At 42.8% G+C, this 13,146-nt stretch overlaps 1 protein-coding gene across 1 annotated transcript in view; it reads right to left on the bottom strand.

Moving 5' to 3' along the window:
- The window catches only part of ube2r2.L (ubiquitin conjugating enzyme E2 R2 L homeolog), a 29,811-nt gene extending 17,405 nt beyond the window's left edge, over window positions 1-12,406 (bottom strand). Inside the window, exon 1 of the mRNA XM_018242337.2 lies at window positions 11,211-12,406. Within this exon, the coding sequence (XP_018097826.1) occupies window positions 11,211-11,387 (177 nt within the window). The 5' untranslated portion in view covers window positions 11,388-12,406. The remainder of the gene's footprint in view (window positions 1-11,210) is intronic.
- Between the last annotated feature and the right edge of the window lie 740 nt (window positions 12,407-13,146).

Raw genomic sequence — 13,146 nt, 5'->3', positions numbered from 1 at the left:
CACTTGCCCCTTGCTATGGGTCACAGGCTGTATTCTCCCCCAGTCGATCTCTTCCCGACCCTACTTCTGACTTGGAAACAGAATGCCGCTGTGCTTTATTTAGTGAATACTCCCTCTTGTAAAATATAAGGATATTATAAGTAACCGAGGAGTTCCATGACCATATAAAACAGGAGGCTGAAGGCAGAGTGTTTTTATACAGGTCATGGAACTCCGAGGTTACTTCTAATATACTTATATTTTGCAACAGGGGGTACTTTATTTATTATAATACACAAGTTTCAGTGAGTCATGTGACAGAAATGACCTCACTAAGCTCCGATTATAAAGGATGACATCACTAAGCACCGTTTATCAGGATCTAATTTACAGGATATTCATGGCTCTTGTATTATATACACATTAGTGATGTGCAGGCCGACCTGCACCCAACCCTTCATCATCGGAACCTGAACCTAACCATGTGACCCTATTTATAAACCTGCTCCCAGCCCGTCCTGCTCTGACATGTAAGAAGGGGCAGGGCACGCAGACGCAAGTCTATAAAAAGCACCAACTGGGGGTGGATGTTGGGAGAATGGAAGGAAGAGCTCAACCTGAACCCACCGATGACCCAACAAACTTGTGCCAAAGCCTCGGCGTCCAGTGTGTCTTGGCCCGGCCCGAACATCACTACACATGTCCCCTCTCCAGCGACATCAGACACAGGCACGTTAGATATGGTTATATAAATCATTAGAATCTGCGTGGGTCAAATATTTTTTCTCCCACACACCACTAGTATGCCCATTTCCACACACTTGCCCTCAACAGGTGATACCAGTCAGGCTTCCTGCCCCATATCATTTAGCTGATCCTAGAAACAAGTCTGCAGCTTAAAGGACATGTAAAGTCTATTTCGCTGGGGGTAATAAAATGTTAAGGACCCCCCCACCCCCCGATTTACTCTACTGTGCAGGGCAAACATCAAAGCAATGAAGAAATGCATTTCTTTTTAGCTGTAATATTGGTGTGGAGGAGCCATCTCAGTGCATTGTGCCTGATCTTGAGCTTCAAGATGGAACTGCTTTCCCCTTCTCATTGTATTTTACCATGACATGGGTCGTGCTCCATCGCTACACCTAGTGCTAGACATGAGAATAGCACCCAAGCAGGAAAAAAGCAGGGGAGCACTTTTAAGGTGGCCATAGATATTCTAATTATGATCTTTCCAGGAAAGATCATTCATTTCTATACACACGTGTAAAGCTGATATACAGGGAGAAACAATAGAATTCTACCTGTATCCGACGATTCAGCATTAACAGTGGCCGATGTTTGGGCGCCCAATCAAAATTTTCTGGCCAGCCTAATCGACGAGCCAACCGATATCCAAGTCTTCTGCCGATATCGGTCTGCTTTTCTTCCACCATACACGCACCAAATCTTACGAAAATTTGTTTTGTGCAATATTATTGGTGCGTCTATGGCCACCTTTAGCAATGTAAACAAATACTTCTGAAGGTGTCAGAGAGCAGTTATCGGTTTAGCTGCCAATTGTTCTGCTGATGGGCTGCTGGGGAGAGAGAAGGGAGGGGGGGTGATATCACTCTAACTTGCAGTGTAGTAGTAAAGAGTGACTGAAGTTTATCAGAGTCACATGACTCGAGGGCTCCCAGGAAACTGACAATATGTCGAACCCCATGCAAAATTTCAAAATTAAACTGAATAAATCGTTTTGCTTTTTTAAAAATTTCTGTGCAGAATTCTCCTGGAGCAGCACGATTAACTGGTGTATTTTGCAACAGTATCCCTTTAAGGTAAGGAGACACCACTGCAGCGCTTTTTTTCAACATTTTGAGCAGCAGCCCAAGGGAAAACCTAGCAATCTATTTCAGTGGGAGGTGCCGAACATTATGGCACCCCCTCCCCTATTGAAACAAAATGTACGTTGTCCTTTAAAGAGGCAGAACACAGAAAGATTGGGCAAGAAATTAAGGGCAAGTACAGCCATGATTGCACCACACCAATCTCCAAAATAACAACCATTAAAAACAGAGGCTTGTATAAAAAAGGTGGGAAGCTGCAATTCAAAGTATGAATTTTGGGTCACTGAAGAGGTTGTAGGTGTTAAATGACGCACATTCTCCATTCATTACCAGGAATTTGCTTTACTTTCTTTTACTGCGTCTGGTGCCAGAAAGTCTCATTCTTTATTAAGGCTTGGGATGTATAGATCTGCTTTCTGCGAGGCTTCCCACTAAAAGGAAACGACAGCACTCGAAACAGGATTCTGATAAAACCCCCACGTTGTGCAATTTACTGGCACGGTTATAACTCACAGCCTATTCCGGGCAACATATTCTCGGCAGCCGGCAAAGCATTACCTTTGCTTATGGGCCTTTCCATGGCACATTTACTACCCACACGCATAGTACACGGCTGCATAAGGAGTCTAAAATAAAAGTATAATTTGAATTCATGTTCTCCATGTAATATAGGCCTCTTATTTACTTTCATTCCAAGGGGGCAGGGTGCAAGTTCACAAAAAGAGTTTTGTGCCGATGTTGATGGCTACAGAGTCAGTTATACACAGCCACAATTATGTTAGTTTGAAGGAGAAAGGGGCCCCAGTGTGAAACCACACACTTATGAACCATACATACATACTGTACATACAAACAAGTCACGCACTTCCTACTGAAAAGCTCAACAGATTCAACATGCCGCAAGCTGGGGCTCCTGTGCCCTTAAATCTTGCAACATCATCTTGCTTTGCTCATAATAAGACTTCTCATGGAGTTCATTTCAAGTATATTTTCTCTGATAGCTAAAGTACTGTAAGCACAGAATGACTGGCCATAAAAAGTCCAGTACAACTTGCTACAGCCAGCAGCTCAGAGGCTACTCAATCCCTATTGCTCCCTATTTCAAATATCCCTTAAATGCTACAAAACCCACAAGTGGTGTCACTGAGGAATCACCCGGTTAAAAAAAAAAAGTTACAGGGGCCCAATAAGAGTCCTGCGAGGGTCCAATATATACAAAACCTAGTCCCAACCTGGACTGGCATTTTTACCCACCATCCAATCGACAGCTACCCTATCCAAAAACCCAACCACCATGAAACCAGAAGTGATGTCATCAGAAGGAAGTGGGAACAGGAAGAAAACAAGTTGACTCTGTTGACCCACACACACCCGCTCCCAACCCGCACCTGAACCTTAACGGCACTTGTATTTATAGACCTACGCCCTACCCTCCCACCTCTGATGTCACAAAAGGGGGTGGAGCAAGTGTGCACCTATAAATAGTGGCTGCCTGAAGCAAAAGCCGCACAGTAAGGTCACAGGTGGAGAAAGTGGAAAGAAGAGCTCAACTCATAACCCGCAAACATTTTGCGGAATTCAGTCTGAACCCGCTAAACCCACGTGTAAACCTGCAGGTCCCACTTGTTTCGGGCAGGCCCCACATCACTAGAGTAGAAGTAAAATCTGCAAATATACCTGCAAGTCCTACCCTTACCACTGCAAAATATCCAGCCTACATAGTGGAGAATGCATGAATTGGGGTAACACACTGCAATTTATTTTATTATATAGTCTGTCTGATTTAGACACCAGCCATGTTACTCACAAAGCCACCCTCCCTGGTAGCACCCCGTACACAACTGCACCCAAGGCAGCACCTTTGTCACAACAGAGAGACAAATAAGGATAGAAGAGGGGCCCAGTTAAGTTCCTGACTGATTCACTCATTTATTATATGCATGCAAAGCTTCTCTCCTAAAATCAGTGCATACAGTTAGGCCCATAAATATTTGGACAGACAACTTTTTTTTTCTAATTTTGGTTCTGTACATGACCACAATGAATTTTCAAATAAAAACGCAGATGCAGTTGAACTGCAGACTTCCAGCTTTAATTCAGTGGGTTGAACAAAAAGATTGCAAAACAAAGTGAGGAACTAAAGCCTTTTTTAACACAATCACTTCATTTCGGGGGCTCAAATTAATTGTACAAATTAAAAAACTGAAAATGAAATGTTCATTTCTAATAGTTGGTTGAAAAGCCTTTGCTGGCAATGACGGCAGCCTTGAACTCATGGACATCACCAGATTCTGGGTTTGCTCCTGTTTAATGCTCTGCCAGGCCTTTACTGCAGCGGCTTTCACTTGCTGTTTGTTTGTGGCCTTTCTGTCCCAAGTTTAGTCTCCAACAAGTGAAATGCAGCTCAATTGGGTTCAGAACAGGTTGCTTGAACCCAATTCAAGCAACTTGGCCATTCAACAATAGTCCACTTCTTTGCTTAATAAACTCCTGGGTTGCTTTGGCTGTATGTTTTGGCTCATTATGAAACGTCTCCCAATCAATGTGAGTGCATTTAGCTGGATTTGAGCAGACAGTGTCTCTGAAGAGCTCACAATTCATTCTTGTGCTTCTGTCCTGTGTCACATGATGGATAAACACTAGTGTCCCAGTGCCACTGGCAGTCATGCACGCCCAAGCCTCCCAAATGTTTTATACATCATGTGCTATGCTTTGGATCATGAGCTGTTCCACTCCTTCTCCAGACTTTTTTATGGACACTTATTAAGACAAGCCTTGCATCATCTCAAAATCTTGTTTGTGCATCAAAATGGGGGGCCTGATGCCCATCCCCATGCACTGGTTACACAATTAAATGTTAAAGAGAACTGGGGGACTATTGGGAGAGCAATGACATCTAGGAAGTACTGAATGGAAAGTGAAAGTAATTGCTTTCCTCGCCTCTATGCCTAAGGCATAGAGGAGGGGCAGGCAATATTTGATTGACAGCTGAGATTTTTTTAAATGATTTTACTATCTGTGCAAGCTTAAACAAAAAAGAATTTGGATTTCATGCTTAATTTGAAAAGGACTTTTATTATACAGATTTTTATGTCTGGGTGACAGGTCCACTTTAAGTGTCATGTTAAGTATCCCAAGGTTCTGGTCTACTTGGATGCTGCCAGGTCTTATAGTGAGAGAATGAAGGTGAGGGTTCTGGGCAGGCAATGGAACAGAACTTGTGTCAGGATAAGACGGGGAAAAGCGTAAGCGTAGTTGTGGAACAGGCAGAGTTTAATACCAATCAGATGGGGCAGTATAGGAACCAGAAGCATAGTAAAGGACACATGCCGGGGTCAAACCAATGAGTAAACACAGTACAAAGTCGGGATCCGGAATAATCGGCAGTAAAAGGTAAAGGTTGGTACAGGCAAGATGTCTGGGACAGGCATGGGTCAAGACAACAACAATAGACCTACGTTGGGTAATGAAAAAACTGACATGGTGTCTTTAAAATATTTGAATTTCACACCAATCGTGATAACGTCAGACAAAATAAAAGGATGCGTGCATACAGAAGCGCGAGCCAAAACACGACTGCGACTAAACAGAAGAACGCGGGTGTCCCCCAAGACAAGAGTATAGTACGGTCCACACACGTTAGGCTGCCAATCAATTATTTCAATAGAACAATGCTAACAGATATCATCACGTCATACCTTAACCAACTCAGTTGGCCATAAGCTCTGAAAGATAAATCAGAGGAAAGCACATTGAGAGAGTCATGCAAGCTCTCTTTATTTTGAGCTTTCTGATTCTAGAAACAGAGATCAAATATTCAGGTTTCTGTGTATGTAGTACAGATGCAAATTTGGGAATCTAATTTTTCCTGAAAATAATGGTTTCTTTTTCTTTATCATCCACTGGATTATTTGTCATTTATTTTCTATTTTATTTTTTCATACATTCACATTGTTGCTATTCTGCTTGATAACGGATTTGAAACGTGTTTGTTCAAACATTTTTTATTTCATATTCTAGTTCTTTTTGAACAAGCACACTTATGTGTTACTTGTTATATGACTTCGAAGTTATCTTCTTGCTGTTTATTGTGAAACATCCAATAAAATATCTGAAAACAATAGAACAATACTCTAACTAGTGATGTGCGGGTCGGGTTTTACCTGAGTACAGCAAAGGAATTCCAACGGCACACAGGACTGTGAGAAATCTTCAAAAATGTATTTCATTGCGGAGTGCGATGCAACGTTTCGGGGAGTAGAACCCATTTGTCCCTTTTACCCGACCCTAACCCGCCCTCTCTCCCTCCACCCGTGATTTCTGGGTTCCTTTTATAGGCCCGCCTACCTGCCCCGTCGATGACATCACAAAAAGGGGTGGAGCAATAAGGTGTCTATAAAAAAAGGAAGCCAGAAGTCGGCAGTGCAAGGTGCCGGGCGGGAGAGCAGGAAGAAGAGCTCAACCACCCACAACTAGAGGTGCGAGGTTGGCCCGAACCCATAGGTCCCACGGGTATCGGGCCAGCCTGCACATTACTAGCTAGGACTTCTCTTTAGTTCCTCACCCATCAATACACCATGCACTGGACACCATAGGGACATGAAGTTTTCAAGACTACCAGATCCTGAAGATTCATGGATATCAGATGAGATCAATAGGCCACCGTACATGTACAAATTCAGCTTTAAATAGGTTATGTACCATTCCGATAACATGTTCATCCTATATTGGGTATACTGCACTGGCACTGCATATCCTGACAAAATTATAAAAAAAAATGTGGGGGTTCCACTGAGACAGAACCACAGAAATAAATAGGGTGAGATTATCACGGTGACTAAGAGTGAAGTAAGAAAGTTGCAACACTTATTTACAATTCATAGATGTGCTAATCCCACAGCCAAAAGAAAACATTTAGCAGAACTGTACTCGTGACTTTAGATGTGTCATCATTCCACATACTATTTCCAGGGGTAAAAACAGAGCATGCAGCGTGGAGATATTTTAAGGGGCCAATACAGACAGCTAGTGACAAAGAATTCGGGATGCCCAGTGTACAAATTAACAAGCAAACGTTGATATAAAACAGAGTGTTTGTTTATACTATTCATAAGGGTACTTGCTCCCATACAGGCACCTTTGTAATATACAGCAAATGCCAGTGCAACCGTCAGCCGACTCAGAACCGCATGAACGGACACGGGAATTCTGGAATTACGGACTGCCTGAACCCGGCTTCAGTTCCAGGGCTCGCTTAGTGGATGCTGCATACGTAGCTGCAACTTATAGCATTTGCACACACAGTTACAAACATTTGCATCCATATTGGTGCATTGTGCACAAGCCGTGCGAGGCCTTTTATAAACGCGCTCAACAAGTCCGAGGGCTCATTTATTAAAGGAACAGTAACATCAAAAAACAAAATTTTAAATAATAATAAAATATAATGCAGTGTTGCCCTGTACTGGTAAAACTGGTGTGTTTGTTTCAGAAACACTACTATAGTTCATATTAGGGATGCACCAAATCCACTATTTTGGATTCTGTCGATCCCCCAAAAAAGATTTGGGCGAATACCGAACCGAATTTGCATATGCAAATTAGGGGTGGATAGGGTAAAGCATTTTTTACTTCCTTGTTTTGTGACAAAAAAGGTAACTCGATTTCCCTCCCGCCCTTAATTTGCATATGCAAATTAGGATTCTGATGCGGTTCGGCAGAAGGATTTGGCCAAATCTGAATCCTGCTGAAAAAGGCTGAATCCTGGCCGAATCCCGAACCGAATCCTGGAGTCGGTGCATCCCTAGTTTATATAAATAAGCTGTTGTGTAGCAATGGGGGCAGCCATTCAATGGAGAATAGGCTCAGGTTACACAGCAGATAAGCTCTGTAGAACATAATGGTGTTATCCATTATCCACTATTTAACCTGTGCCATATTGCCTTTTTTCAATTTCCGCCATTGCTACACAGCAGCTTGTTTATATAAACAATAGTAGTGTTTCTGAAGCAAACAGATCAGTTTTAGGCTGGTGGCAAACGGTAAGATTCAGGTAAGGCTGGTGGTACACGGTAAGATTCGGGGGAGATTAGTCGCCCAACAACAAATCTACTCTTCTTAAGGCGACTAATCTCCCCGAAATGCCTTCCCGCTGGCAAGAATCGCCAGCAGGATAGCATACTTAGCTCTTCGGTTTTCCAAAGTCTCCTAAAGCTTCCTCATGAGGCAACTTCAGAAACCAAAGCACTATGCATGCCATCCCGCCGTCGATTTGAATTCTTGCCGGCGGAAAGACATTTGGGGAGATTAATCGCCCCAAAGAAGAGGAGATTTGTCGCTGAGCAACTAATCTCCCCCAAATCTTACTGTGTACCACTAGCCTTACCAGTGCAGGTCAACACTGCATTATATTTTTATTACTTTAAACCACTTTCATTTTTTGGTGTTACTGTTCCTTTGATGGCGATATCTCCCTCCTAACACAAGAGAACAGCTGCCTGGTAGATCTAAGAACAACACTCAATAATAAAATCCAGGTCCCACTGAGACACATTCAGTTACATTGAGTAGGAGAAACAACAGCCTGCCAGAAAGCAGTTTCATCCTAAAGTGCTGGCTCTTTCTGAAAGCACATGACCAGGCAAAATGAGCTGAGATGCACCTATGGGTACTGCTATTTCCAGGACATAACTTTTGCACGATTGTTGCTGGTCAGTCCATGGCCAGAACATCTTCCGATTTATTTTTCCTACTTGAATCCTACAGTTTAAATCCGAATGTGTGATCGTTGCATTAAAACATATGATCGACATTCAATGCTTGCCGAATGACAAATAAAATCTGAATCTCTATGGCCACCTCCACGGAATCCGAAATATTTAGCACCTCTGTCTGATGGACTCAATCACACAACAAACATTGCTCAGACATTTAGTTAAGAGTCCGAATGTGCGTTCCTACAAGCTGGATTGCAATGCTGTATCTTTGGAGCAAATGGGTACACCACATGCACATGGCTACCTGCTCTTTGTTCAATTCACCAGAACAATAAAAAGTATGGGATCCATTATCCGTTAACCAAAAAGCTCTAAATTACGAAATGATGTCCCCCGTTGAATTAATTTTATCCAAATTTATAAAAACTGCTTTTTCTCTGCAATAATAAAATAGTAGCTTGTACAGGTATAGGAACGGTTATCCAGAATTCTCGGGGAAATGGGGGTTTCCGGATAATGGATCTTTCTGTAATTGGGATCTTCTTTGAATAAAAGAGGATTAATCATCTCTAAATTGGCATCAAGTACAAGTTACCGTTTTATTATTAAACAGAAAAAGGAAATTCTTTTTTAAAAATTTGGATCAAAGTGGTGGTTCACCTTCAGGTTAACTTTTAGTATGTTATAGAATGGCCAATTCTAAGCAACTTTTCAATTGGTCTTCATTATTTATTTTTTTACTTTATGAATTATTTGCCTTCTTCTCCTGGCTCTTACTAGCTTTCAAATGGGGGTCACTGACCCCGTCTGAAGACAAATGCTTGGTAAATCTACAAATTTATTGTTATCGCTACTTTTTATTACACGTCTTTCTGTTCTGACCCTCCCCTATTAATATTCCATATTCTCTTTCAACTCATTGCATGGTTGCTAGGGTATTTTGAACCCTAGCAACCAAATGGCTGAAACTGCAAAATGGAGAGCTGCTAAATAAAAAGCTAAATAACAAAAACCACAAATAATAAAAAATGAAAACCAATTGCAAATTGTCTCAGAATATCTCTCTCTACATCATACTAAAAGGTATCTCAAAGGTGAACAACCCCTTTAATGGATAAAATGCAGACTATGGTAGAAGGCCTTTCCGTAATTCTGATCTTTCTAGAAAAAGGGTTTCTGGATAATGGATCCCATACATGTATTGATCCCAACTAAAATATAATGAATCCTTATCAGAAGCAAAACCAGCCCATTGGGTTTATTTAACATATGCACGATTTTCTTGTAGAGGCTATGAAGATCCATATTACGGAAAGAAGATCAGTTATCTGGAAAACCCCAGGTCCCAAACATTCCGTATTCATAAATGTTAATAGACACAATCTGCTGGTATTAAACACAATAACTTTGCATTGAAAACACAAAATAAGATAAGTAGTTATACACAGATAAACCGACATTTACTTAGATAACATTGCGGATAATTTTATCCAGATCCTGGCCACAATGATACTCCTGACATAACTATGACTACTAAAGGATCATAGGAGCATGCCCACTATATATATATATATATATATATATATATATATATATATATATATATATATATATATATATATATATATATATATATATATATATATATATATATATATATATATATATGAGATAATTAAGTGATTAGGCACTCATTTGTAGATGTAGAATACATTTAATGGCACCAGTTGGCACGGGGCGGACTCATAATTGTAGAGTGTGAGCACCAATGGGAATCTAGTTTGCACTGATCCAATCAAATTGTTTTTAAGTGGCAGATGGCCACATACATACACAGATGTGGATCACTGAGCAAACAGGTGTTCACCCCAAATCGCTTATAATAATTAGAGTTGCACAGAACCCAGAATTCAGCCTTTTTCAGCAGGATTCGGCTGAATACTTCTGCTAAGCTGAACAGAATCTGAATTTGCATATGCAAATTAGGGACAGGGAGGGAAATTGCTTAATTTTTTTGACACAAAACAAGGGAGTAAAAAATGTTTTCTCCTTCCCATCTATGCGCAAATTAGGATTCAGATTCGGGATTTCTTTCGAAAAGGATTCGGCCGAATCCAAAATAGTGGATTCGGTGCATCCCTAATTATAAATGATCTTGAAGTTGGGCTAGGTGAGCTAATTTGCATTTATAACATTTACTTGTCTCTTGTTTTGGGCCCCATAGGTGGGCCAGCCTTGCACTATTGCAGATCATATTGGGGGGGACATCATTTTCAGGGAACAATTATCCTGTAATGAATTAGTGTAAAGCTAGAGAGGAAATGCATTGTCATGGGCTTCCCATAGACCTCACACAGCAGACCAGATACTTTGTTCCTTGGCATTACTACTTAGAAGAACAATATATATATATATATATATCTCTCTCACAGGTAACGAGAACTCAGGGCCTTCGAAACCCCATGAGCACCTTCTTGTCATTAAATGTGGATAGAAAGGAGGCCTACGAGCCAGTAGGCGGGCTCAAGGTTTAGGTGGTTAGGTAAATTACCTTTCGTACCTGTGTGTAGAACAGAAAAAGGACAAAAGTTCTGTACACACACACACACATTTATTTTGGATAGAAAGAAATAAACCTGGAGACGGTTTGGAATCCGCCCTTCAACTGTTTCGGTCAGGCACTCACCTTAAAATAGCCCCCCTCGTAAAGAGTATTAGGAGGCCCAAATATTGCCACTTCCCAATTATACAGGTCACTTTCATCAACCAGAGTAATCCTAAATCCCTCCACTGGCTCCTCCTGCAGGGACTTCAGCTCCAGCATCAGGGCCTTCTGGGAACTGGTCATCTGCTGATGCGCCATGGTGGGCACAGAAATAGGAGGAAACTGCTGGGGACACTTCTTCCAGCAGGGTATGGGGACAATGAGATTCTCTACTACAGTCACACCAGCAATTCTCTCTCTTAGGGGCCCTTCTTGAACTTCAGTCAGTCTCTCTCAGGGATAGGGGGGTCTCCTCCTGAAAGGAGAAGCGGGAGTTCCACTTAAGGGCCCAAGATATGGACCAGTCTTTCAGGGGCCACACAAAGGCTTCTCCTGGGAGCAGGGACTGTCGTTGGATACAGGGGCCACACAAAGGCTTCTCCTGGGAGGAGTGACTGTAGTTGGATACAGGGGCCACACAAAGAAATACAGGGGCCACACAAAGGCTTCTCTTGTGCAGGGACTGTAGTTGGATACAGGGGCCACACAAAGGCTTCTCTTGGGATCAGTGAATAGAGCTATAAATGGGTGGGGGAGGCACACAATTCCCTTGGGGGAGGGCCCAGGTCCAAACAATGGAAGTCAGAGAGAAGAAGGTGGAGGCTCAGGGGCCCCTAGAGTCACACAGGAAAGACTTCCCTCAGGGGACACAGGGCTGGGCCAGAGAATGAACCAAGGAAAGGGCACAGGAAGTGAGTAAGTTGGTACAGTCCTGTCAGGGCCCCACTGGGCTCTCCGGAAGTCACACTGAGGCGCCTCAGCTCTCTCTCTAATTAACCCCTGCCTGGGCTCCCCGGGCCCCTGTGTGTGAAAGAGAGAGAGCCCGGGCCTGTCCCTGTCAGAGCAGCTCACACGGGTACCCGTCGGGCCTTTCCTTGTGGCCCCCTTCCCGCTCGAGTGTCAGTGTAACAGTAGCACAGCGGGCGGGAGAGATTTGAGGCCGGACGGGCTGCGGGTCGATGCGGAGTCTCTGCTTCTTCTAATCCCCAGGGCGAGGGCCAAACTGTTCGCTTCTCTCAAACGATCTCTACCTCAGCCGGACCCTACAGGGCTCCGCCTCTGACTCCTTTTGTGACGTCACACGCACGGCGCCGCATAGACACGCCCCGGGGAGGCTCACCGTGTCATACACGTGTGTGTCAGTAGGTACTGGGCTGTCACTGTGTGAGGGGGGCGGGCTCTGGAGGTACTGCGTGACGTCACCGCATGTGTCAGAGGCCGCTGTGTTGTCTGTACTCGCTGTCCTGTCTCCTGGGTGTCACTAATTACCGCTGTCACTCTAGTGACGTATCAATGTATTTTACTATTCTCTGACTGCTGGGCACAGTTCCTTAATTCATTTACTACTATATCGTATGTACTGTTCCCTGACATATACCTGTGACCCTGTGCCTTTATATTATCCCAGAACAACCCCTCAGTGACTTCTAATATCCTTATCATTTACAGTAGGGGGTACATTATCCCTTATAATACATGAGTGATACTCAGAGTTCCCTGTATAACTCAGCCTGCAGCCTTGTGCCTTTATATGGTCACAGAACAACCCCTCAGTGACTTCTAATATCCTTATCATTTACAGTAGGGGGTACATTATCCCTTATAATACATGAGTGATACTCAGAGTTCCCTGTATAACTCAGCCTGCAGCCTTGTGCCTTTATATGGTCACAGAACAACCCCTCAGTGACTTCTAATATCCTTATCATTTACAGTAGGGGTACATTATTACACTGGGCAGTAACACATTGGCATCCCCAGTGAATTTGATGTGACTTGCCCTTTAATGAGATTACAGTTGTTAGTTGGAGTATTTGAATGTTACTGTATAATTGTATTGTACTGTCATTGCAAGAAG

The sequence above is a fragment of the Xenopus laevis genome, chromosome 1L (assembly GCF_017654675.1).
Source record: "Xenopus laevis strain J_2021 chromosome 1L, Xenopus_laevis_v10.1, whole genome shotgun sequence".
Lineage (NCBI taxonomy): Eukaryota > Metazoa > Chordata > Amphibia > Anura > Pipidae > Xenopus > Xenopus laevis.
This window is presented reverse-complemented; position numbering and strand designations above follow the sequence as displayed.